Raw genomic sequence first — 26,541 nt, forward strand, 5'->3', positions numbered from 1 at the left:
TTGCAAATTAGAATGTCTCTTAATTACGTTTAACTCCAAACACAAATTCTTTGGGGGACAGCTTTGCTGCCGAAGTCAACTTTCATTTTAGCAAAGCAGATTCCCAGCTCTGAACCACTGCTTCGCAATCGCCACCCTCTCTTCCAACACAGCCGCACTGATAATCACTGCCGCTGTTTAACAGCCGCATGGATGGTCTCAACATCAGCCTTTCTCAACTGGGCTTCTTGGAGAGAAAGAGCCCCAATGGGCCACAGCATCACTGTCTGTCATGAATTAACTTTTCTCCAATGCATCTAGAATGGTGCTAGTTATGCAACCATCCTTAGAAGAATTGAGAAAAACAGTCTTGAAATTCTGAGTAAAAGGCCAACCCAAACCTATGTCCTAGTGGAGACATTAGAGTTTCCTGGTTTATACCTTGTCATCGTTTATTTTGAGGGTTTTTGTTAGAAGTAACAACAGAAGACTTGTCCAGGCCTCCCGATGGCTTTCCGAATTCACGGTGATGAAATAGGCAAGGGCCTCACTGCACACGCTAGAAGAGTCGGAAACAGGGAGGCACATCAAACCCAAGATTAACCTCGGGGCGCCTGGGTGGCTCAGTCGGTTAAGCATCCGGCTTAAGCCCAGGTCATGATCTCACGGTTGGTGGGTTTGAGCCCCATGTGGGGCTCTGTGCAGCTCAGAGCCTGGAGCCTGCTTCAGATTCTGTGTCTCCCTCTCTCTCCGCCCCTCCTCTACTCACACTCTCTTTCTCTCTCAAAAATAAATAAACATTTAAAAATTTTTTTTAAAAACCCACAAGATTAACCTCTCACATTTTACTAGAGAATTTTTTTTTTTAAATTTTAGAGACAGCATGTGAGTGGGGAAGAGGGGCAGAGGGAGAGAGAGAGGAAGCGGGGGTGGGGGGAGAGAGAGGGAGAGGGAGAGGGAAAGGGAGAGGGAAAGGGAGAGGGGGAGAGGGAGAGGGGGGGGGCAGAGGAGAGAGGGGGAGAGTGGCGGGAAGAGAGAGAGAGAGAGAGAGAGAGAGAGAGAGAGAGAGAGAGAAAATGAATGAATGAATGAATGAATGAATGAATGAATATCTTAAGCAGATTCCATGCTCAGCACAGAGCCTGATGCCAGGCTCCATCCAACGACCCTGGGATCATGACCTGAGCAGAAATCAAGAGTCAGACGCCCAACCGACTAAGCCACCCAGGTGCCCCATGTAAAACTGGGAAGAGTGGAAAACTCTTCATTTTGGCAATGAGTATTTATTTGCTGGGCACTTGCTCTGGCTTCTGGCTATGCCATCTTGGGCAAAGCTATAAAACAGGGATAAATAACTGTACCCAACTCAAGGGACTGTGGTAAAGATTAAATGAGACTGGTGTGTTGAATGTTAGCATAGCTCAGGGCCTGCTCAGAGAAGAGGGCCCAATCAGCATTTGTGCACAATGAACATAGAGCCTATCATCCACAGCTGGCTACACACTGCCTTTCTCTTCTCCTGTCACATACAATTGCTTTTTTTTTTTTTTTTTTTTAATGTTTGTTTATTTTTGAGAGAGAGGGAGCACAAGCAGGGGAGGGGCAGAGAGAGAGGGAGACACAGAATCCGAAGCAGGCTTCAGGCTCTGAGCGGTCAGCACAGAGCCCAACACCGGGCTCGAACCCATGAACCATGAGATCATGACCTGAGCTATAAAGTTGGACGCTTAACTGACTGAGCCACCCAGGCACCCCACTACTTTTTTTTTTTTTTTAAAGTAATCTCTACCCCCAACATGTGGCTTGAACTTGCAACCACGAGATCAAAAGTAGCATGCTCTACCAACTGAGCCAGCTAGGTGCCCCACAAATGCTACTTTTATTTAACTTTTTGGTTATTATTTCTTTCAGTTTATTTTTGAGGGGGCGGGGCAGAGAGAGAATCCCAAGCAGGCTCTGCACTGTCAGTGCAGAACCCAACATGGAGCTCAATCCCATGAACTGTGAGATCATGACCTGAGCTGAAATCAAGAGCCAGAGGCTTAACCAACTGATCCAGTCAGGTGCCCTACAAGTGCTACTTTCAAAACACATGTTATGCTGGGGTGCCTGGCTGGCTCAGTTGGTGGAGCATGTGACTCAAAATTGTGAGTTCAAGCCCCACACTAGAGGTAGAGCCTACTTAAAAAAAAATGTTATGCTAGAAATTGCAAATTTATCTCCTTTACAGAAACTTTATGAGACTATGTACATAATTATCCTTTGAGCTTGATTTAAGTTAATATGAGCTATCGGTGTCTCTATAATTAATTATGATGAACGAAAAGTGCAAAAAATTATAAAGGAGAAAAAAATACCCATAATTCCATCATCCTAAGGGACATATATCAAAATATTGTCCTATTTCCTTCTAGTCTTTTTGTCTGTGATATTTAAAAAACATTGCTGAAAAATCAGATCTATATGGTTTTACATCCTGTTTTGTGGTGAAACTTGTATCATGAGCACATTCCCACATTCTGGAAAATTATTTTGTAAAACTTCATTTTCAATGCCTGCTTAATATTCTACCACAGGATAGACTGTAATTTAGTTATCCATTCTACAGCTGAGCTGTTTTAAATTTCTTCTCTTATTTTCGTATTTTTAATTTTTAAAAAGTAATCTATGCCTAACATGGGGACTCATGAGAGTGAACTCATGAGAGATTACTTTAAAATATTAAAAGAGGGGCGCCTGGGTGGCGCAGTCGGTTAAGCGTCCGACTTCAGCCAGGTCACGATCTCGCGGTCCGTGAGTTCGAGCCCCGCGTCAGGCTCTGGGCTGATGGCTCAGAGCCTGGAGCCTGTTTCCGATTCTGTGTCTCCCTCTCTCTCTGCCCCTCCCCCGTTCGTGCTCTGTCTCTCTCTGTCCCAAAAATAAATAAACATTAAAAAAAAAAAAATATTAAAAGAAAAAAAAAAAGTCTCATGCTTTACCAACTGAGCCAGCCAGGCACCTGATATTTCTTCTCTTTATAGGTAAGTCTGCAGTGAAGAGTTCTTTGTGGGAATCCTGGTTCCTATTTCAACGTTTATTTATTTTTGGGACAGAGAGAGACAGAGCATGAACGGGGGAGGGGCAGAGAGAGAGGGAGACACAGAATCGGAAACAGGCTCTAGGCTCTGAGCCATCAGCCCAGAGCCTGACGCGGGGCTCGAACTCCCGGACCACAAGATGGTGACCTGGCTGAAGTCGGACACTTAACCGACTGCGCCACCCAGGCGCCCCATCCTGGTTCCTATTTCTAACAAAATTTCTTTTTTTAAAAAAATTGTTTTGTAAGTAATCTCCGTGCCCAAAGTGGGGCTCGAACTCACAACCCTGAGATCATGAGTCGTACGCTCTATAGACTGAGCCAGCCAGGCACCCCTCTAAGACATTTTAGATTCCATGACAGTGGAATTACTGTGCCAAAGAAAGGCACTGAACATTTTCATGTTCCTGATTTTAATGCCACCTGCTTTCTAGAAAAATCCCCTCACTGTACACTCCTCCTAGCAGTGCAGGAGAATACACATCCTATCGTGGTTGCCAGCACCACAAGCTAATGATCTGAAATCATAAAGGAGTGAAAAGGGGGCGCAGACATGGTGTCTTGCTCACAAGATGCTGGGTGGCGAACGTCTACTTTTCTAATTTTTTTAATGTTTTACTTATTTTTGAGACAGAGACAGAACATGAGCAGGGGAGGGGCAGAGAGAGAGAGGGACACAGAATCCGAAGCAGGCTCCAGGCCCTGAGCCGTCAGCACAGAGCCTGATGCGGGGCTTGAAGTCATGAACCGTGAGATCATGACCTGAGCCGAAGCCAGACACTTAACCAACTGAGCCGCCCAGGCGCCCCTCAAACGTCTACTTTTCTGTCTGGGACTCTCAATGCCACCCCCCATCTCCTCAAGGCTGCGTTTCTGCATAATCTAAGTCAGGACACCCTGGTATCCACAGGATTCCAACACATGCTTCTTGGGAGGAAGGAAGGGTGGGAGGTTTAAGTGGACATTGCCCTAAAGAGGACTTAGTCAGGACTTCACTCCGGACCTGCTGACTCAGAGTACTTTGTATTGCCCATGTTTTTGTGCCTTAAGAAATTTATGAATGAGGGACGCCTGGTAGCTTAGTCGGTTGAGCGTCTGACTCTTGATTTCAGCTCAGGTAATGATCCCAGGGTTGTGGGATTGAGCCCCACGCTGAATGGGGAGCCTGCTTAAGATTCTCACTCTCTCTCTCTCTCTCTCTCTCTCGCCCCCTCTCAACCTATAAATGAATGAGGCCCCACCCTCCTCAGGGCATTAAGAAAAGTGAAGTAGAAGTGTCAGCAAAGGGGCACCTGGGTGGCTCAGTCGGTTGAGCATCCGACTTCAGCTCAGGTCATGATCTTAAGGTTCATGAGTTCAAGCTCTACAACAGGCTCGCTGCTGTCAGCACAGAGCCTGCTTCAGATCCTCCGTCCTCCCCTCTCTGCCCCTTCCCTGCCTGCGCTCTCTCAAATAAAACATTAAAAAAAAAAAAAAAGCATCAGCAAATAGAAAACACAAAAAAAGAAAAGCAGTTTGTGAGGGTGTCAGCATGTATATGTTTTTTCTTATTCTTTTCAATTCAGAGTATTATTGTGATGCAGTTTGTGTTTTACAGATAAGACATTTAATCAGGAACCAATCTTCTTACGTTAAAAGTCGCTGCTGGATTTCATCCCAGGAATCCCTGCGGTTCTCGTCAACATACATCCGAAACAGGATCCTTAAACAACAGGCCAGGCTGCTGGTTTCTTGCTTTAGAAGATTGGGTTTAGATTTGCCTTTAAAACCTAGAGATTAGACAGTCAGATAAACAGTGCACACTTCTAGGATAAGACTGAGAAGTCATGCGGGAACCTAATCTAGTTACCTTAGGGAAAGAACACTGAAACATCTCACCTTCTTTTTAACTGAAGTCTAGCTGACATATAACATTACTCTTAAACACATTTTCTTAAACAAAGCAGTACCAGTCAGCCGTAGAGATATGTAAACAACTCTCACAAGCAAAGCCTTATTACAGGCAAAGGCATAAAATACCTAGATCTGTTAAAGTCATAAAGGAAAACAGTATTATAAAACTGTGGATTAAAATAAGCATTTGGGAAGAAAATGAATGGTTACCCCGTAACAGTAACAATACAAAAATTATATAAAGTCTCACTTTTGTGCAAAGTTCACAAAATGAGACTCTCACTGGCACCATGCACGCATACCTATCTACGTATAAATATATCTATATAAATCTGTGTATGTATCTATATGTATCTCTGTATCACCTCCAGAGTTTATGTATTTATTTCTGGAGGTGGGAAGGAGAACCCCTAAAAGCCTCAGAAAATGTCTGAATGCTTTTCTGTTTCTCCTAGACCACCACAATTTTTGATACAAAAATATTTAACTACATAATTTTACCTTGATTTGCTAGATCAGTTCCGGTCTCTATGAATTCACTTTTCCACCAGATACTTACTGAAAATCCCCCGCGTGCCAGGCAGTATTCCTGGAATTCCTGGTACCGGGATGGAATGTACCCAGCATTCCTTCTTTTTCCCTCAAGCATGAAAATTATCTGCCAAGTTATTCCAGCTAAGTGTACAAGTATCAGGAGTTTCCCAAGGGCTTCCATGTTTTAGGGTGGTGACCGGTGTGGCCACCTGTCCCATCTGCTGTGTGGCCTTACCTGCTCGCCACAGGACAGTCCGTTGCTCGTAATTGGAGTTGAAGGCCTTTGAGAACGAATGGGACTCCTGCAAGCAGTCCAGCAGCTTGAAGAGGTGCTGGGAAGACATGCACTTATACATGCCCTGGTCCTCTGTCTCTATGTGGATATCTGCATCCAGCGTGTCTTGCTAGAGAGGGGAGGGTGGGAGAGCTAAGTGAGGGTGGTTTTGGACACCATGGCATCACATCGAGGCAGTCATTACTCGCCACAAGTCATACACACACTTCATTCCTCACCACCCTGAATGTCTCCCCTTTACACTCTGTTCATCGGCAGGGGCAGGGGGGAGAATTACGCCGAGCTCTTGCGTGACGTCAGGCTTTGCTGGCCCGAGTGTCCGTTCTGTCGGTACTGCCTTCATTGCACGAACACAAGTACTTTTCCAGTTATTTCACAATAGGACTGCACGGTCCTCTACTTATCAAAGAAACAATTTTTTAAAGACTTTATTTTTAAGTAATATCTATACCCAACGTGGGGATCAAACTCACAAGCCCGAGATCAAGAGTCGCACGTCCCTCGGACTGAACCAGCCAGGCGCTTCTCCTCTTTTATTTATTTTTATTTTATTTTATTTTATTATTTTTTTAATGTTTATTTATTTTTGAGAGAGACAGAAACAGAATGCGAGTGGGTTAGGGGCAGAGAGAGAGGGAGACACAGAAGCAGAAGCAGGCTCCAGGCTCTGAGCTGTCAGCACAGAGCCTGACGTGGGGCTTGAACTCACGAGCTGTGAGATCATGACTTCAACCGAAGCTGGACGCTCAACTGACTGAGCCACCCAGGTGCCCCTATTTTATTTGTATTTTATAATGAGATTGGAACATGAGAAAGTCAAACTGTACTGTATGTCATAGAAGGTGTGAGTCTCAAACCATACTTATTGAAAGACCGAAACTGGGGGGCCTGGCTGGCTCAATCAATTGAGCATCCAACCCCTGGTTTTGACCCAGATCTTGATCTCATGGTTCAGGGGTTCGAGCCCCATGTTGGGCTGTCCACTGATGGTACAGAGCCTGCTTGGGATTCTCCCCCCCCCCCCCCCCCCCCCCCCACTCACGTGCTTTCTCTCAAAATAAAATAAACTTAACAGCAACAACAAAGAAACTGCTAAGTGAAGCCTGAGTGGCATCTTTAGCTTCAACTTTGTTTACAAATGTGAAGGGAAAAAAACATAAAAATAGGTACAAAATGCTAGACATTTTTATCAAACATGTTGCCTAAAATGTGAGACATAATTAGGGATTTTATATTTGTTGAGCATTCTAAGAATAGAATGGATCTATCCTTCTTATAAGCCGGAGGTTAATGAAAAATGGAGTTGGCCATGTTTCCTAAATTGATCTATGAATTCAATGCAATCCTTATCAAAATCCCAGATTACTACCTTTTATTTATTTTTTTAATTTTTTTTAACGTTTGTTTATTTCTGAGACAGAGAGAGACAGAGCATGAGTGGGGGAGGGGCAGAGAGAGAGGGAGACACAGAATCCCAAGCAGGCTCCAGGCTCTGAGCTGTCAGCACAGAGCCCGACGCGGGGCTCGAACTCACGAGCTGTGAGATCATGACCTGAGCCGAAGTTGGTCGCTCAACCGACTGAGCCACCCAGGCGCCCCAGATTACTACCTTTTAGAAATTGACAAGCTGATCCTAAATTCATGTGGAAACACAACTGACACAGAATAGCCAAAACAATGTTGAAAAAAGAAATGCAAAGTTAGAAGACTCACACTTTGATTTCATTCAAGACAGTGTGGTGGTATTGGTATAAAGACGGACATACAGGTCAGTGGAACAGAACTGAGAACCCAGAAATAAATCCTTATATTTAGGATTAAGTGATTTCCAACATGCATGCCAGAACAATTCACTGGGGAGAAAACAGTCTTTACAATAAATGGTGCTGGGACAACTGGGGATGTCCACGTGTTAAAAAAAAAAAAAAAAAAAAAAAAAAGATGATCTCCTATTTCCCATTATACACAAAAATGAACTAAAAAATGGATCAAACACCTACATGTAAAAGCTAAAATTATAAAACTCTTAAAAGAAACCGTGGGCCTAATCTTTGTGACCTTGAATCAGGCCATGCTTTCTCAGATATAACACTAAAAGTACAAGGACTCAAGTAAAAATAGTAATTCAGAACTTCATTAAAATTAAGTTTTGGTGCTTCAAAGGCCACCATCAAGAAACTGAAAAGACAATGCACAGAATGGGAGAAAATAGTTGTATCTGATAAGTGGCTAGTATCCAGAATATATAAAAACTCATATAATTCAATGGCCGAAAGATAAATACTCCAATTTAAAAGTGGGTACGTGATTTGAAAAGACATCTCCCCAAAAATACAAATGAGCCAATCAACACAGAAGATAGCTGTTCAAGGTCATTAGTCACTAGGGGAATGGGAATCCAAATCACAATGAGATATCACTTCACACTCACTGGGATGGCTGTGATAATTACAAAAAAAAAAAAAAGAAAAAAGAAAAAGAAAGAAAAAAGAACAATAACAACCATTGATGAGGATGTGGAAAATTAGAGCCTTCATCAATTGCTGATGGTAGGGTAAAATAGTCCAGCTGTTTTAGAAAACAGTCTGGTGCTTCCTCACAAAGGTAGGCATAGAGTTATGGTGTCACCTGGAAATTCCACTCCTAGGTACAAGCTCAAGAGAATTAAAAACATGTCCACATAAAAACTCATATACAAATGTTCACAGCACTGTTATTCACAATAGCCAGGCAATGGAAACAATCCAAATGTCCATCGACTGATGAAAGGATAAATAAAATGTGGAACAGCTGTACAATGGAATATTATAGACATATATATACACATATATATATACGCGTACACACACATCTGTATACATATAACAACGTGGATGTCACATGCTACAACACGGATGAACTCGGGATACGTTATGCTAAGTGAAGGAAGCTGGACACAAAAGCTCATGTATTATAGGATTCTATTAATATGAAATATGCAGAGATTAGGTAAACCCATAGAGCCAGACAGTAGATTAGAGGCTATCCAGGGCTGGGACAAAGAGAGAAGGGGGACTGACTGCTAATGGTTAGGGCATTCCCTTTTGCGGTGACAAAAATATTCTGGAATTAGATAGGGGTGATGTTTGTACAACTTTGTGAATATTCCAAAACACTGAACTGTACATTTAAAAAATAAAAACCAGGGGTGCCAGGGTGGCTCGGTCGGGAAAGAGTCTGACTCTTGACTTTGGCTCAGGTCATAATCTCATGCTTTGTGAGTTTGAGCCCCACATCAGGCTCTGCACTGACAGCGTGGAGCCTGCTTGGGATTCTCTCTCTCCCTCTGTCTGTGTCCCTGTGCCACTTGCTCTCTCTGTCTCTCTCTCTCTCTAACAAACAAAAAGGAGGATAGCCTTTGGGCTGGATCTAGCTCACAGATATATTCTGTTCATCGGTAATTATATTACTTAATAAACAGGAGATTTCCTATATGAAAAAAATCTCAATCTGGCTCCTGTTGAAAAACTGGGAGCCTGTCATGACTTGACCCATCTGTTAGCAACACACCGCTGGGTTGGGAGGCGGCTGCGGCTCTGGCGGGGCTGGAGGTGCCTGGTCTCTCTGCCCCCGGTCCCACCTAGGCTGAGTAGGCATTCACAGGATGTTAGTCCCAGAACCACGTAAGTTTACAACCTATGGTGTAATGTTATGGTTCAACTTTTGGACACCCAACCCTCTGTTGCCAAGAACAACAGGTTGTACATACAAGACAAAAAAGTAAACTTTCTAAAGGAAAAAGTGGTATCTTCACCCATATATTTTTCTCTCTCGGTTACTTATGGTTAAACCATACAACAATTATGTGAAACAGGCCTGTGATTAACAACACTCTTCTTCAAAGCACCAGGGAGGGTGGGATCTGAGCAGTGGCATGCTGGTAGACCGGCTCTCTGGGAAATTAAAAAAAAAAAAAAAAAAAAAGAAAAAGAAAGTTCTGATTTTTAGGGTTTACTGATTTCTGTGGTATAAATATTCTCATCGTGGCCAATTTCAAGCTACCAATATGCCGTGACTGATCACAGGGCTGGGGAGAGATGAGCACGATCTACGAGCTGGCTCCAGCACACCACTGCATCTGAGCAACCTCTCCAGGGGCAAGTTCGTCCTCCTCGAGGCTCGTCCTATTACCTGGGCAGCAACCATGTGTTCTGCATCTTCTTTTTTGCTTGTTGCAGGGTAGAACACGATGTTGTCAATGGTCTGTATCAATTCCAGCTGGACCACACACTTGATGAGGAGGCTGGCAAACAGTTTCTGATCTATATTAGATGATAAAGATTAACCCTAATAATGATTCAGCCAGTGTTGAGTAAGTATTAACCGAGCTCCTTCTACATGCCAGGCACAGTCCTTGATGCCGTGGCATAACAATGAATAAGCTGGACAAAAATCCCTGCTTCCACGGCAGAGACAGAAAATAAACAAGATATTTAAGTCTAAGGCGCATGTCTACCTATGTCAAATGACAATGACAAAGGTAGGGATGGGGACAAGGTAGGGATGTCATCAGGATGGGGCTTCAAGTTTAAACAAGCTGGTCAGGAAAGCTCTCTCTGAGAATGTGATACTTGAGCAAAGACCTGAAGGGGAGGAGTCAGCTACACAGGGCCCACGTCTTCCGACAAGCTTCTCTGCCACCTGCAGCTACTGACTAGACTCTGGCTAACATCTCCTCCCTCCATCTTTGTCTTCTCACTCCCTGGGCTCAGTGGTGGTCCATGTCAGGCACTTCGGAGGTGTGGGTTGATTTGACTATAATAAAAGTAGAGATTCCTCATTCAACTTATTGTTATAGAATCAGGAAGTTGAAAACATTAAATAAAGCATTTAGTGATGCCAAATGAGGTTAGGTCATTCTCAAGTTTTGGAAAGTGACTAAAATTGTCTTTCTGTATGTCTGTCTGTCTATCAGTTTTCTATGTAGAATCAGGTTAATTAAAGAGGAATATGGTGGAGTTGCAAAACATGTATATTTGACTCATGCCAATTCAGTAACATCAGCCTGGACCAAAAATTAAAAAGAAGAGAAACAACGCAAGTGCTGTGAGCCTGTACCTGCTGCCCACAGGGCAGGCTGAGATGGGAGACTGGAGGCACGTTCCCAGGAGGAAGGACAGGGGTCTCAAGGCCCAGGCACCTCTCAGAGTATAAACATCCTGCTGCACCAAGAGCGGTTCTAGTTAAAATGTGCCTCCTCCACACAAGCCAATCCTTTATCTGGAGCCAATGAGGCAGCACAGTTCATTCTCTCACTGGCTACTACAGAGAGACTGGCACGAGCTGCAGATATGGAGGAACATGGTAGCTTTTCAATGCATCCCAAGGGTGCTTCTGTTTTATGCCTTCAAAAAATAGCGGTGAGCACGTGTGGCTTTGCCTAATGCACTGGTTGGGAAGTTAACAGCGGTGTTAACACCTACAGCCTGGCATGTGGAGAAGAGGGTGGGGCTGCTATGAAGGATAACAATATGGCCACAGCTTGAAAACAACCAGACCAGGAAACAGGACGGTTCCAGTTTCTCAGTCAGCCAGAAGTGCGCTAGGTGCCAAGGATCCAAATGTCAACAGTACCTCCTCAAACGGTAGAGTACCAATTATGTGAGATCACATATTTGAAACACACAGTGCTGTGCCTGGTGCATAGCAACTGTCAGACCTGTTTTTTAAAATGACAGGCAGTAAAATAGATCACAAGAACACTGTGGGACAAACTGATAAAAGTCATCTGAAACGCATATCCAGAAAAGGGATCTCTAATACATAAAAAGCTTCTCCAAACCAATAAAGACTAACAGCCAATATAAAATGAAGATTTGAACAGATCATGAAAAGATCTTAGACACATGAAAAACTGCTCATTTCACTCATAATTAGGAAACTGCAAATTAAAAATACTCCAAAGGAATGAAATATCACCTGTGTGTTCCTGAAGATCACGTAAACAGAAACAACATTAATGGGGTAAGAATCTAATCATCCGTCAAAATGGCAAGTGCACTTTAGCCAGCAATCCCATTTTTAGGAATTTATTACACAGATAAACTCACAAATGACACACACATTAAGTGATTCAATGTTGTACTGTTCGTCACAAAGATTGGGAATAATATAAGTGTCCATTAGTAGGAAACCCAATTAAGCAAACAATAGTACATCCACATCCTTGGATAACATAAATAGTATAAAAGAATGTGAAAGCTTTTAAGGTACTGATTTTGAATGATCTTAAAGATATACTAACTGAAAAAACAATGTCTAGTATTCCCTAATTTGTATAAAAAGGACAGGAGAATTCATGTGTATGTGTGTGCATGTACATATGTGTTTACGGATATGCATTTCTTATATATGGATAAAATGTCTTTGCAAACGTACAGAAGCTGGTGACACTGGCTGCCACAGGAAGGGACTGGCAGACTGAGGCACAGGGTGGAAGGAAGGCTTATCGTGTTTATCCTCTTGTACTTTGCACATATTTAAATTGCATAAGTGTGTTACCTATTTAAAATAAATAAATGAAAACAACTAGAAAAAGTAGCCTTACTTGCGTATGGTCTACCTTTCCAGCTGTCATCGGTCGGGTTAGAGAGTTGACTCTGGCCTCTCTCAGAGGCATTTCTATCTATGCTGCTCAGAGACTGGCGGTCCAGATCCACATCCTAAAAGTAAGCCAGAGAGAAATACAATGTTCACTTTATCCACAATTGAGTACCTGGGCAGAGATGTGCCCGGCTTAACACTGGGGCTGGCCCAACTTGACAGTAAGTGCCTTGCTTAGACTGAAGTAAAATGACATTCCATGCTGGACTGCACAGGAGACATTATAAATTTCACTTATTTCTCCCTCCCACTAAAATTTCACGTTTTCTTGGGGTGCCGGGGTGGCTCAGTCAGTTAAGCGTCTGACTTTGCCTCAGGTCACGATCTCACAGTTCGTGAGCCTGAGCCCCGCATCGGGCTCTGTACTGACAGCTCAGAGCCTGGAACCTACTTCGGATTCTGTGTCTCCTCCTCTCCTCCCCTCCCCTGCTCACGTTCTGTCTCTTTCTCAAAAATAAACAAACATTAAAAAAAAATTTTTTTTTAAATCTCGTATTTTCTTATTCTGACTTCGAAGGTATTTCTCTACATATTATGATTTAACAATACGTATGACCAATTAATGAGGACAAGCTCAAAAATACACTAGTGCCAAGAGCTAGCTTTTTAAAAAGTTGACAGAAGACAAACAAAAAATGTTTAAATAGGGTGCTTCATTTTTTAGGTTGCTATACCCTAAATGCCACCCCTTTTTTAAAGTAGGCTCCAGGCCCAATGTGGGGCTCGAACTCATGACTCTGATATTAAGTGTCACATGCTCCACTGAGTCAGCCAGATGCCCTCCAAATGACTTTTAAAATCGAATGGCTTTACAGTTATTTGGGAATAGACGTTAATAATACAAACCCCATATAAAGCAAAATATTATAAAGTGAGACTTGAATTAGAACTTCTTGATGTGGCCTCACACAAAAAATAACAATCACTATTTCACTGGTGGTGGAAGAAAGCACTCTTTATTTAGGAGAGGAATAAATGAGGATAATTACACCAAAGTATTACTTCTAACAGGCAAACACCAGACCTGAGAGTCCAACAAGGGAGAATTCACTAAATATAATAATGTATAGCCACTGAAAAGGCTGCTCTCAAACAATATTTAAAAACATGGAAGACTGCTTACACGTTGTTAGGTAAAACACTCTGTGCCAAGCGCGCCCGAATTTCAAACACGTGTGGGTTATACATGTGCCGTCGCACAAAGTAAAAACTAGAAATGTGAACTGTGGCTTTTATTGGGTGAGGTGACTTATCTTCTGTACTTTCTAAAAAAACGTGTTAATGAACATAGTTTTTAACTCTTTTTTTTTTTTTAAAGTAATCTCCATGCCCCAAGTGAGGCTCCAACTCACGACCCCAAGATCAAGAGCTGCACGCTCCACTGACTGAGCCAGCCAGGCACTCCTAAAGCTTATAGCCTTTTTTGCTCACTTCCCATCAGAAAAGCACAAACTCCTTGGGCTACTTAATTTTTTTACCTAATACGAGATCAGAGAAAAGATGACAACAAAAAACCCTACCAAGTGTTTCTCCGATGGATCTTCCTCCATCCCTACAGGTCTCCATGTCAGCAAACTGAAGGGAATACAAGAGAAGGAAAATGATCAGTGTGAAAGGCAATGTGGAGCCTTAAGACATCTACTGAGCTCAGCAAGAATCAGCAACAATCACATCTGCACTCACACGTGTGGAATGGTTGTCTTGAAGATATCCAGCATACAACTGCACGTTTCATCCCAGACGTCGGGACTGAATTTCTCCCCATTGGATATCACTAAGTTTTCTAAGCAATTTGTACCTGAGCGAGCCAACTGCTCATTATCTGCAAAATAAAGCAACATCATCAAACTTCCGCTGCTGGTTTGATTCCCACCAGGGCACTGATGCTTCGTCTTGCGAGGTGGGGACATGACAAAGGGTTTGCAGGCTCTTACTTAACGAAGCAATGATACAGTGTTAAAACTTTTGTTGTTGGGGGTGCCTGGGTGGCTCAGTCGGTTAAGCCTCCGACTTCAGCTCAGGTCACGATCTCATGGTCCATGAGTTCGAGCCCCGCGTCGGGCTCTGGGCTGATGGCTCAGAGCCTGGAGCCTGCTTCCGATTCTGTGTCTCCCTCTCTCTCTGCCCCTCCCCCGTTCATGCTCTGTCTCTCTCTGTCTCAAAAATAAATAAACGTTAAAAAAAAAAATTTTATAAAAAAAGAAAAACTTTTGTTGTTGGGGTGCCTGAGTGGCTCAGTCAGTTGAGCGTCCGACTTCAGCTCAGGTCATGATCTCGCGGTCTGTGGGTTTGAGCTCTGTGCTGACAGCGCAGAGCCTGGAGCCTGCTTCAGATTCTGTCTCCCTCTCTCTCTGTCCCTCCCCCGCTCATGCTCTGTCTTTCTGTCAAAAATAAATAAAAATTAAAAAAAAATTTTTTTAAATAAAAAAAATAACTTGTTGTTAAACAGGTTATCAAGAGTTAAAATTACTTATCACAGCTTTACTGCTGGGATGGAAAAAGGTCAGTTTGTTAATTAACTGGCTTCTTATGTGATCAATGATAGAAGACGGAAATATTAGATCAGTGTCTCTCAAAATTTAGTCACTCAAACATTGCACTTCCAGTTTTTGCCATACTGGTATTGATTGTTTTTTCACTTATTTTAAAACTGAGTCACTTTTTGAAAAACTTTGCGAAATTAAGCTTTGTCCTAAGCCAAAACTATCTACGGAATCCAGGTCTAATGTGCTATGCAGGTATTCTTCCTAGGATGTACTAAAATCAACACATAAGTACTCTAACGAAAAATGTCCACTGATGAAGCTGTTGTTTATATTGACTTCCATAATATATTAAAAAAAAATGTTTATTTATTTTTGAGAGAGCAAGCAGGGGAGGGGCAGAGAGAGAGGGAGAGAGAGAGAATCCCAAGTAGGCTCACACTATCAGTGCTGAGCCCAACGAGGCCTTGAACTCAAGAACTCTGAGATAATGACCTGAGCCAAAATCAAGAGTCGAACACTTAATCAACTGAGCCATCCAGGTGCCCCTCCCACAGGACATTTTAAAAACATTACAGAAAATTTCAACTACGACAAAAGCAGAAACCATAGTATAATATAGAAAGGCACATCTTTTGGGGCGCCTGGGTGGCTCAGTCGGTTGAGCATCCGACTTCAGCTCAGGTCACGATCTTGCAGTCCGTGAGTTCGAGCCCCGCGTCAGGCTCTGGGCTGATGGCCCAGAGCCTGGAGCCTGCTTCCGATCTCCCTCTCTCTCTCACATCTCCCTCTCACATCTCACATCTCCCTCTCTCTCTGCCCCTCCCCCGTTCATGCTCTGTCTCTCTCTGTCTCAAAAATAAATAAATGTTAAAAAAAATTAAAAAAAAAAAAAAAAAAGAAAGGCACATCTTTTTTAAAAAATTTTTTTAAAATGTTTAATTTTTTTTAATGTTTTATTTTTGAGAGAGACAGACACAGATTGTGAGTGGGGTTGGGGCAGAGAGAGAGGGAAACACAGAATCCGAAGCAGGCTCCGGGCTCTGAGCTGCCAGCACACAGCCTGACATGGGGCTCGAACTTGTAAACTACAAGATCATGACCTGAGCCAAAGTTGGGACGCTTAACCCACTGAGCCACCCAGGCACTCCTAAAGGCACTTCTTTTTAAATATAATAATAACTACATCCGTCTTTAAAAAATGCTTTAGGAGCACCTGGGTGGCTCGGTTGGTTAAGCATCCAACTTGGGTTCAGGTCATGATCTCACGGTTCGTGAGTTCAAGCCCCACGTCAGGCTCTGTGCTGACAGCTCAGAGCTTGGAGCCTGCTTCGGATTCTGTGTCTCCCTCTCTCTCTTTGCCCTTCCTTCACTCATGGGCGCTCTCTCCCTCCCTCTCTCTTTCTCTCTCTCAAAAATAAACATTAAAAAAAATTTTTTTTTTTTAAATAATAAAAAATGCTTTATAACTGACTTGAGATTGTTTCTATGTTCTTATTAAATAAAAAAATACACATTTTCACTGATTATATATTGTACTCCTTGGCATTACATTCTTGCTTTCATATACGGAAATAACGAACCTCTCATTAAAAACTACGTCAAGAAGGATGACGCCTGGAGACGGAGAGAGTACCTTGTTTTACACACCACTGCAACTGTGCAAACACATCAGAAAGAAGAACTTCGTTCAGAGCTTCATAAAACTGGGTGAACACGTCACAAATAGCATAGAGTGCGTGATTGCACGTTGTCGTCATCCACTCGGATTTCTGAAAAACAACAAGGTAATGTTTAAAAGCTACTCTCCTTGTGGTGAGATGGGCCCACTCCTACCTCAGGGGAAAAACTGTTCTGCTGTGCAACCTGGAAGTACGTGTCTACAGTCAGTCTTTACAACGCTCACACCCACGGAGGCAGTCACGCTGCCCAAAGGAGTGGATCCTAAGGAAAGCAGTAAACATCTGTGGGTGAAGTCTTGTGAATAAAGATGTTTATGCCACACTGGCACTTACACACTGAAAACACATATGAACAAATGCCCAAGAAGGTGGCAACTAAATTAAGTTTATACATATGTCAGGACATTAATAGTCATTCAAAGGGATACTGACCAAAGGCTTTAATGATTTGGAAAAAGTGAGTAGGAGATTGTGCTAAGTTATACCTTACACCCAAAATTTACCGCTGGTAATTTCATGGCACTATTTTAAGTATTTAATGTATACAGAGATTTAGAAAATCATCGAAAAGGGAAGGGTTGCTAATTGCAAAACAAGATTCCAGAAGTGGAAGCCATAAGGGAAAAAGACTGATGAATTTGGTTCCCTAAAAGCTAAAATTTTCTAAAATGAAAACAAAACGAGAATAACAAAGTGGGCAAAAGCATTTGCAATTTATGGAAGGATATGCTATGTTACTTATACACTAAAAAGCTCCTAAATCAATAGGAGAAAGATAACTAACCCAATAGATCGGCTAAGGATGTGAAAAAGCAATTCATAAAAGAAAAAAACTGTGAATCAGCAATGTGAAAAAAAGTCTGCAACCTCACCAGCAATTACAAAACTTTGTCACTGTGATACTTATGGCCCATCAAATGAACAAGGATTAAAAAAAGTATGGGGGCACCTGGGTGGCTCAGTCAGTTGAACATTCAGCTCTTGATTTCAGCTTAGGTCATAATCTCACAGTTCGTGAGATTGGGCCCCGAGTTGGGCACTGCGCTGACAGCATGGAGCCTACTTGAGATTCCCTCTCTCCCTCTCTCTCTGCCCTTCCCCCCACACGTGCTCTCTCTCTCAAAAATAAACATTAAAAAAATTCATTAAGGTATGAAGAGTTGGAGGGGGTATGGAGAAACGGGAACTCTTGTGCACTGTTCAAATGTAAAAGGCTGTAAATTTATAAAGGTTGCGAGTTTATTTGGAAGTAACTTGAAAGTACATATCAAAAGCCTCAGTAATTTGTAAGCCCCAAACCTGATATACCACTTGTCCCAAGAGAAAAAAGAAAAAACAAGAACAAAGGTAGCAGCAAAGAATGTTCATTTCAGTGCTGCCTTCTTTCTAATGTTTATTTATTTACTTTCGAAAGAGAGAGAGAAAGAGAGCGGGTATGCGGGGAGGGGTGGAGAGAAAGGGAAAGAGGGAATCCCAAGTAGGCTCTGCACTATAGCTGACGTGGAGATCAATCCCACAAACGCATGAGACCAGGACCTGAGCCGAAATCAAGAGTCAGATGCTTAACTGACTGAGCCACCCAGGTGCCCCAACAGTTTGCAGCTTTTAAAAACAGTATGGAAGAAGACTTAGGGTTGTGAAAAAACACTCAGGTATTAAACTGATAAAGCAATTTACGGTGTGTGGGCTGGGATCCCATTTTTGTAAAGAAGAAAACACACGAAGAATGTGAAGGTAGGTTAACGGTGGTTGCCTGTGGAAGCTGGAACAGTGGCTGTTCAAATGTTTTCTTTGTTTTTCTGTATTCTGATTTGTTTTACAAGGAAGAAAAATTTAAGTTATTTTAAAATAAGATTAGAAAGCTGAACTCTTATACTGTGACCTCAACCATACTTTAACCCTGTAGAAGACAGAAATTTGCCAAAACATTAATTCTTATTTCTGAATGGTAAAATTGTGAGTCTTCTGTGTATTCTTTTCTTTTTTTTAAGCTTATTTATCTTGAGAGAGAGAGAAGAGAGAGTGTGAGTGGGGGAGGGGCAGAGAGAGAATCCCAAGCAGGCTCCACACTGTCAACAGAGAGCCTGACGTGGGGCTCGATCTCATGAACCGTGAGATCATGACCCGAGCCGAAGTTGGATGCTTAACTAACTGAGGCACCCAGGCGCCCCTGAGTTTTCTATATATTCTCAATATTCCATACTAAACCTATGTTGCTTTTATACCAGGGGGAGGGAGAGAATGGTATTCCTAAAAGTGGTTAAGAAAGTGACTCTTTCCCTTCTAAAAGTCTTAGAATATCCTCTCCTCCTCCCTCTATCCCTGAGGTATAAATAACAATGACAACTAGAGGCATCAGATATCCTTTAAAAAAAAAAAAAAAAAGCCTAATAATTTGCCAACATCATCTCCAACTGTAACTTCCATAAAAACTTTTCTTTTTAAAATTTTATTTTTAAGTAATCTCTATGCCAAATGTGGGGCTTGAACTCACAACTCCAAGATCAAGAATCCACATTCTTCTGGCTGAACCAGCCAGGCACTCGTAAAAATGTTTTAAATGGGTTCTTTTAGGGACCAGAGACATCCCATTGTTTACTGACTGCTGAGAAGCTGATACGGACCAAAGAACAGACAGGAGCAGTGCCCTGTTGAACTGGCAGGTGTAATGCCCAAGGGCCAAGCAGGCCGGCCATGGTGACTTCTCTCCCCTTACCCTTCCTCAGATGGGGACAGTTTCTTAGCATTAGTTGCTTCTGGTATAAGAGTTCCAAGGATGGGGTTTTCATTTTGAAACACACCTCATGGGGATGATGACACAATCCCGCAGCAGACAAAGGCAGAGACTCCCCCACCCCCACGCCACCTAGCCATATCTAGGGCACCGTGTTAGTCATCACCTACCTCTGACTGCTGCTCAGGGAGTTTCATATTGTCAAAAATCCTGAACACGATTCTGAACAGGTCCTGCCACCAGTGCTTCTCAAAGGTGTGGCCATAGCTCTTCATGATCTCGAACATGACCGTGAGTCCTCTGGAGGAACAAAGCCAGGCACAGAGAGGGAATGGGTGAGGGGGAAAAGAGCAGAGAAGACGGTGGGAGAGCACGGGTCAACTAAGCCGGTGACCGAGGCTCATTCCATGACAGAAGGGGCACCATCCGGGACATGGTTACCTTGTCCGAACATCCAGCTTGCATCTATTAATGATGCAGGAGAGCTCGAACAGGATGGGGAACCAGCCTCGGACCCAGACCCGGTCGCCAGGAGCCACATTCATGTCGTCACTTGTGTATTCTTGTAGCACCTACAAGGAGGGTCATCTCTCAGATGCAGGTCAAGCAAGCAAAGGAAGAAAGTCAAAGAGAACTACATGAAGCTCCAGGCCCCACACATCTTCCCCTCCTAAAAACATCCACTCAGAAAGGGTAGGACCGGGAATCCGGAGGAGGAGGCAGACACAAGCCTCTCCCAAGAGCACACGAGCAGCTTCCACGTATGAACCTCTGGACCTCTGTGGGTTTTAGCATAAGCTGAGTGGGCAGATCACGAGGGTCCTGTGGGTGGGAGGTGTTCCATTAAGAAAAGCACCAAAGGTCGGGGCACCTGGGTGGCAGGTTCATGAATTTGAGCCCCGTGTTGGGCTCTCCGCTGTCAGCACAGAGCCTGCCTCAGATCCTCTGTCCCCCACTTCTCTCTGCCCCTCCCCTGCTTGGGCGCACACTCTGTCTCTCTCTTTCTCAAAAATAAACATTAAAAAAAAAAAAGCATTAAAGGTCAAAAGGTATTCAAGATGATTCCGTACCTTAGGTCTTTCTGGAATATAACTGTAATACACACTCCTTAAAACAATACCACCAGCAGCTCTTTATTGAGGGCTTGCTTTGCGTCAGGAACTGTGACAGTGCTTTATGTGGACTAACAATCCTCACGGTAACACCATGAGCCAGATACAAATAAATGTCCTACTTTACAGATGAGTTAACTGAGGCACCGGGATTATAAGTAAGCTGCCCAAGGTCATGCAGCTAGAAGCTGGCAGTCTTTCCCAGTCTGGGTGGGAAGCCCTACTCCCTGCCCCACCTCTGGGATTTTGAGCCTTTTGCTCTGGAACCACTCTTGAAGCAGTGCTGTCTGCTGTAATGGGATTTCTCTATCAGCTCAGCTTATCCAACATTAGGCAATTTCTCTCTCTGTTTCAGTGAACTCTCCAGTACAATGGGGACATAATTCCCAATCTCATAGGTCTGATGTGGAGACTAAGTAAGTCAATACGCAGAAAAGATCTGAAGAAGAGATCTGTATGAGCCATCATAGTTTAGATGTGCTTATTCTACTTAATGTCACTGTTTGAGATGGTCGTTTAAACCAAGCAGGCTTCTTTGGAAAGGTGAGACATAACAGAATAAACTCGGACATTTCTGGGAGAAAACAAAAGATGATTTTTAAAGTGTGATTTCTCAGTCATGTCAAAATGGTAAAATGTCGTGTTTTTTTGGGGGGGGAGTAAAATGTCTTTCCTTAAGAGGTAGGTTTGTTCTTTCTCTTGCTTTATTTTTTGAGAGAGCGAGCACGTGTGCGAGAGAGGGGAAGGTGAAAGGGAGAGGGAGAGAGAGAATGTCAAGCAAGCCCCATACCTGATCAGGCCTTGCTCCCACCATTGGGAGATCACAACCTGAACCAAAATCAAGACTCGGACGCTCAACCGACTGAGCCACTCAGGGGCCCCAGGTTCGTTCTCTTACAAATAGAAAGGTCTAGCTTCTTCAGCTTTGCCAAAATTCAAAGCTAAATACTATTATTTTCCACAAAAACAATTAGTAGAATACTACATAAAAGTTCGGTAGGGGTAAAACAAGTCACCTCATACACACAAAACAGCAACAGCGGCATTCTGAACTGAACGCCTAGCTGAGGGCAAACACGCACTTCTGAAAGCGCAGCTGGAAAGTTCTTTGCCAGGAGTAAGGGTTTTTTGCCCTGTGATTCCTTTTCCCTCAGTGCCCAAGGGGGAGGAAAGGAAAAATGTACCCGAGGCCTCTCAGAGACATATTTCCCACAGAAGCGGATGAGCCGGATGGCCTCCATGCTGGTGTCCGGGAAGGCGGCATTGCAGGCAAACTCTGATAAGCACTTGACAGCATCCTGAAAGGAGTCGATGGCTGCAGGGAAATGGTGCTGGAAAATAGTTGCTGTGGAAACAAAGCCACATTGTTTATAAGACCAGGACTTAGAAATGGGGATCAAACACCCCCTCCCACCCCAAGAAAGTTACTTTTGTGAAAATCTAGGAGAAACATGTCACCATCTCCGGAAGACAACTTTTTATTAAGTTATTCAGGGATGAATCCACTGAGCACCACTTGGGCTAAACTGGTTCCTGAGCTCAAGCAACGATGCAAAGGTCCAAATATTCATTCATTCGACAAACGTTTAGAGTGCCAACTATGTGCAAAGCATGGTTGTGGGCCCTGGGGACAGAGGTGACCAATCGAATTCCCTGCCCTCACAATGCTCTTGCTCCAATGGGCAAGAACAGACAAGAATCACCTGTGTCAGTAGGTTTATAAAATATCATCTCAGGTTGGGTGAGTGCTGGGTGAGGGGACAGAAGGCAGGAGAGGCTGCTTAGGCTGGGGGTCAGAGAAGGACTCTCTGAAGAAGTCCTATCTGACAAGTGTCCCCAAAGAAGTGAGAGAGGACAAGCCATAAAAAAACCAAGCTTCATCAGGATGCCAAGGTGTCCATTTCAATTTAAGCTACTTTAGGATGGAGTTTAAGGAATGATGCAGGATAAACACTGATGTGTGTGTGAAATGGCCCCCTAGCTGCCTTCGCCGACAGAAGGTGAGCACTGAGCTAGGCCCTGGCTGGGTGATCCCGAGTGCGTCCTTTACTGCCCTGGCCGTTTCTGTCCCAAGACCACCCCTTACCTGGCTGTGAAGACAAAGGGAGATAAAGAAGGTCAATGAGCTAAAGGTGAAAGGTAATTTAGAAATCTAAGGTTTCTGAAAACCTACAAATACCACCCAAGACAAAAATATGAATAGCAAGAAGCTTACAAAGAGTTAAAAGACCTCAAAAAAGATCAAAGATGATCTGCTTTATACTTTTTATGAAGACCGGGGTGCCTGGGCAGCTCAGTCGGTTGAGCGGCCGACTTCAGCTCAGGTCATGATCTTGCAGTCTGTGAGGTCGAGCCCCACACGTCGGGCTCGGTGCTGACAGCTCGGAGCCTGGAGCCTGCTTCGGATCCTGTGTCTCCCTCTCTCTCTGGCCCTCCCCCACTCACACTCTGTCTCTCTCAAAAATGAACAAACGTTACAAAAAACCTGATCAATATATAACCTTGTTTTATGTGTGTTTCAGGATTTAACAAATAGTGTTGGTTCACAACACAGAACTTTTCGCCAATTGCACTTTAACTCAAGCTTGAACAAAGCTTATCGAGAACGTGTATTCTCTCCAGGGACACTGGACAGCACTCCGGCACTATACTTCAGGGCCATCTTAAATGGTGAACTCACCAACAAAAAAATCAAAAATGAAAACAATACGTGGTAGTAGGTAGACCACGGAAAGGACATTTATTTATTTACAGCGGGAGAGCTGAAACCAAAAGGCAGAGCTTCGCCTCGCTTCACCTCAGCTGGGAACACGTGCCTTGGGCGACTCAAGTATCTCCCTGCTGGATGCACGCATGTGTCCGCAAAAGTGCGGGCAGCACTAGTTCTGTGGTTGCGAACCATGAGACTCGACCGTATCTCCCTCACCGGGTTCTTGCGCACATGCCTCAAGTGCTCAGAATGCCACCTGCCACGTTATTATATGACCGCAGATCTCAAACAAGGAAGCCCCTTTGGGGAGTAAAAGAGACAGGAAATAAGTGGTCACCCTTGAGACTCGCAGGTGGGACAGTAGAGCCACTTACTGACAATGTGGCCCGTGGTCTGGAAGGCCAGCTCCACAATGTTCCCGTCGTGATCTGAGGCTGCCTGGTGGAACACGGCAAAGATGTTCTTCCAGCCTGAGCGGATGTTGGCCGCCTGGGAGTTCACCATCTGGGCGATGCAGCGGATCACCATGTCCCGGATGGTCGGAGACCTGAGGAAAGAACGGGGCAGCCATGTCAGCTGTACTTTGCATGGTGGGACGAAAGTGACACGGCATCACCTTAGAAGCAGCATGTTAAAAAAAAAAACCCACATTTTTAAAAGCACATAGTAATCCACACTCATTAAAAATAAATTAAATTAGAAACAACAAAAAGAAAAAACATTAAGATGATCACTGTGGCAGACAGTTAGCTGCTTTCCCAGCAGCCACCTCTCCCTCACCTCCTTGACAACAGGACTCTAATTTTATCCAGGAAGCAACATGCCTGACCTCAGGGAACCAACCATAAACGGGACAAGAAAACATGACAATCTTGTCTCATCTGTCAGGTCCTCAACTGCCCAGACTTCTTTGGAGCCTGGGGAGCTATATGACTTGTTCTAATTACATATAAGAGACAGTCATGGGAATGGCATGGGGAGGGGTTTCTACTATGGCTTTGGTTTTACAGGGAAAACAATTCCTTGTCTTACAAGGAATACACATGGTAGGTTCTGCCCCCTTTCCTGGTATCCCCATTGTGAACATAGCATGATGCCTGGAGATAGAGCCTCCGTTCAGCAGCATGAAATAGTAGGCTCAGGATAAAAAAATGATCCTGTGGGTGGCCAAAGGGACAGAAAGAACCTGGGTCCTCGATGACAATCTGGGCTAAGGAATCAAAGTTGGGACTGCCTGCCTCTGACTTAAGTAAACAACACACAGCCTTGTGGTTTAAGCCATCGTCGGCCAGGTTTTCTGGCTGAAAACCTTTACACTAATAGAATTCTGCCACCCAGACATGACCATTCCTCAATTCTTAGTGCATATCCTCTTAGATTTTTGGGCAGGGATATACATGTATGGTAAACACATATGCACGGATGGGAGTATACATATATAACTTAAGATGCAACCTTTTAAATTATTACAAAACAAAACCTGAAGGTAGGAAAAATGGCCCATTTTCTGAAGCAGCTGCATGGTTCACCATGGTATTATCTGGGTATCTGTGACAGATTAGTGTATATGCCTTGGAACCTATTAAGACACATACAGTCATGAAGTAAGTTCTATTATTTTACAAATAAAACAAGAAGCAAGCTCTTATACCACTAGCTTTGAAAGTCACATTAGAGTGGCTTTAGGACTGCAAACTTGGCTTGCAAATTTCATCTGTCTTAGATAACATTCATGTTAGTCTGCAGGACTCATGCTAACTGATAATAGGTCATTTAGAGAAAGCAAACAAAAAGTCCAAACAGAGTCGAAAATTATCTAGAAGTCCACAAAGTAAATATGCTGCCCACAGATGATAAAAGACTGACTACATACTTAGGCGACTTTAATATGTAATATAACTGAATTTAGGGTTGCCTCCCCATGGGGAAAAAAAGCAGCTTGTTGAGATGAACTACACATACTGATTAATGCTTGGGGCGCCTAGGTGGCTCGGTCGGTTGAATGTCTAGCTCTTAGTTTTGGCTCAGGTCATGATCTCACAGTTCATAGGATCGAGCCCCACATCAGGCTGTGTGCTGACAGTGCGGAGCCTGCTTGGGATTCTCTCTGCCCCTTCCCCACTATCTGTCTCTGAAGATCAATAAACAGTTTTAAAAATACAAAAAAACAATGAATAAAATAAAATGTTTTTTGCCTGATTGTTAATATGTGTCACACCGTAATACGTGATGACAGTTAACATTCTGGAAAATGTAGAAAAAACATGATGAAAAAAATTCCTGTGATAGTACAGTATTCACATGCAGAGATTGATCTCGCTGTCTTTTTTAAATTTTCATTTATTTATTTATAAACGTTTACTCGTTTTTGAGAGAGAGTGCAAGCAGGGGCGGGGTGGGGGAGGTGGACAGAGCATCTGATGTGGGCTCTGTGCAGACAGCAGCAGGCCCATTGCAGGGCTCGAGCTCACAAAATGTGAGATCATGACCTCAGGTGAAGTTGGACACTTAACTGACTGAACCACCCAGGTACCCCCACTGTCTTTTTTTTAAGCGTATTTATTTTAGGGGGTGCCTGGGTGGCTCCATCAGTTAAGCGTCCGACTGTGGCTCAGGTCATGATCGATCTCGCAGCTCATGGGTTTGAGCCCCACGTCGAGCTCTGTGCTGATACCATAGAGCCTGGAGCCTGCTTCGGATTCCGTGTTTCCGTCTCTCTTTGCCCCTCCCTCACTTGTGCTGTCTCTCAAAAATAAATAAACATTAAAAAAAGTTTATTTATTTTTGAGCGAGAGTGTGCATGTGTGTGTGCAGGGGGAAGGCAGAGACAGAGAGAGAGAGAGAGAGAGAGAGAGACAGAGAGAGACAGAGAGAGACAGAGAGAGAGAGAGAGAGAGGGGAGAGAATCCCAAGCAGGCTCCATGCTCAGCACAGAGCCCAACATGGGGCTCAATCTCACAACAGTGAGCTCATGACCTGAGCCAAAATCAAGAGTCAGATGCTCAACCGACTGAGCCACCCAGGCGCCCTGATAGCACTATTATTACACTGTCCAATTCTATAACCTGGCCTTTTGACTAAACTGTTAAGCATTTCCTATGTCATAAACTTTGTGAACATCTTTTTTCTTTTTTTAAGTTTATTTTGAGAGAGAGAGCACGAGAAGGGGCAGGGCAGAGGGAGAGGGACAGAGAAGAGAATCCCAGGCAGGCTCTGCACCATCAGCATGGAGCCTGATGTGGGGCTCGAACTCACAAACCATGAGATCATGACCTGAGCCAAAACCAAGAGTTGGGCGCTTAACCGACTGAGCCACCCAGGCGCCCCAAACTTTGTGAACATCTTTCACAGCTGCACAATATTCCATGTTGTGGCTGTACCAAGAATTACTTTAACACTCT

The 26,541-nt window shown here is 43.6% G+C and overlaps 1 protein-coding gene across 1 annotated transcript in view; it reads right to left on the bottom strand.

Moving 5' to 3' along the window:
- The window catches only part of ARFGEF2 (ADP ribosylation factor guanine nucleotide exchange factor 2), a 103,592-nt gene that overhangs the window by 3,844 nt on the left and 73,207 nt on the right, over positions 1-26,541 (bottom strand). Inside the window, exons 27-38 of the mRNA XM_030309451.1 lie at positions 23,515-23,687; positions 21,615-21,775; positions 19,760-19,890; positions 19,489-19,618; positions 16,539-16,674; positions 14,103-14,241; positions 13,940-13,994; positions 12,364-12,478; positions 9,948-10,078; positions 5,718-5,886; positions 4,686-4,824; positions 421-538 (exon numbers count right to left, since the gene is read on the bottom strand). Coding sequence (XP_030165311.1) covers positions 421-538; positions 4,686-4,824; positions 5,718-5,886; positions 9,948-10,078; positions 12,364-12,478; positions 13,940-13,994; positions 14,103-14,241; positions 16,539-16,674; positions 19,489-19,618; positions 19,760-19,890; positions 21,615-21,775; positions 23,515-23,687 — 1,597 coding nt within the window. The remainder of the gene's footprint in view (positions 1-420; positions 539-4,685; positions 4,825-5,717; positions 5,887-9,947; positions 10,079-12,363; positions 12,479-13,939; positions 13,995-14,102; positions 14,242-16,538; positions 16,675-19,488; positions 19,619-19,759; positions 19,891-21,614; positions 21,776-23,514; positions 23,688-26,541) is intronic.

Source organism: Lynx canadensis, chromosome A3, assembly GCF_007474595.2.
Source record: "Lynx canadensis isolate LIC74 chromosome A3, mLynCan4.pri.v2, whole genome shotgun sequence".
Taxonomy (NCBI): Eukaryota; Metazoa; Chordata; class Mammalia; order Carnivora; family Felidae; genus Lynx; species Lynx canadensis.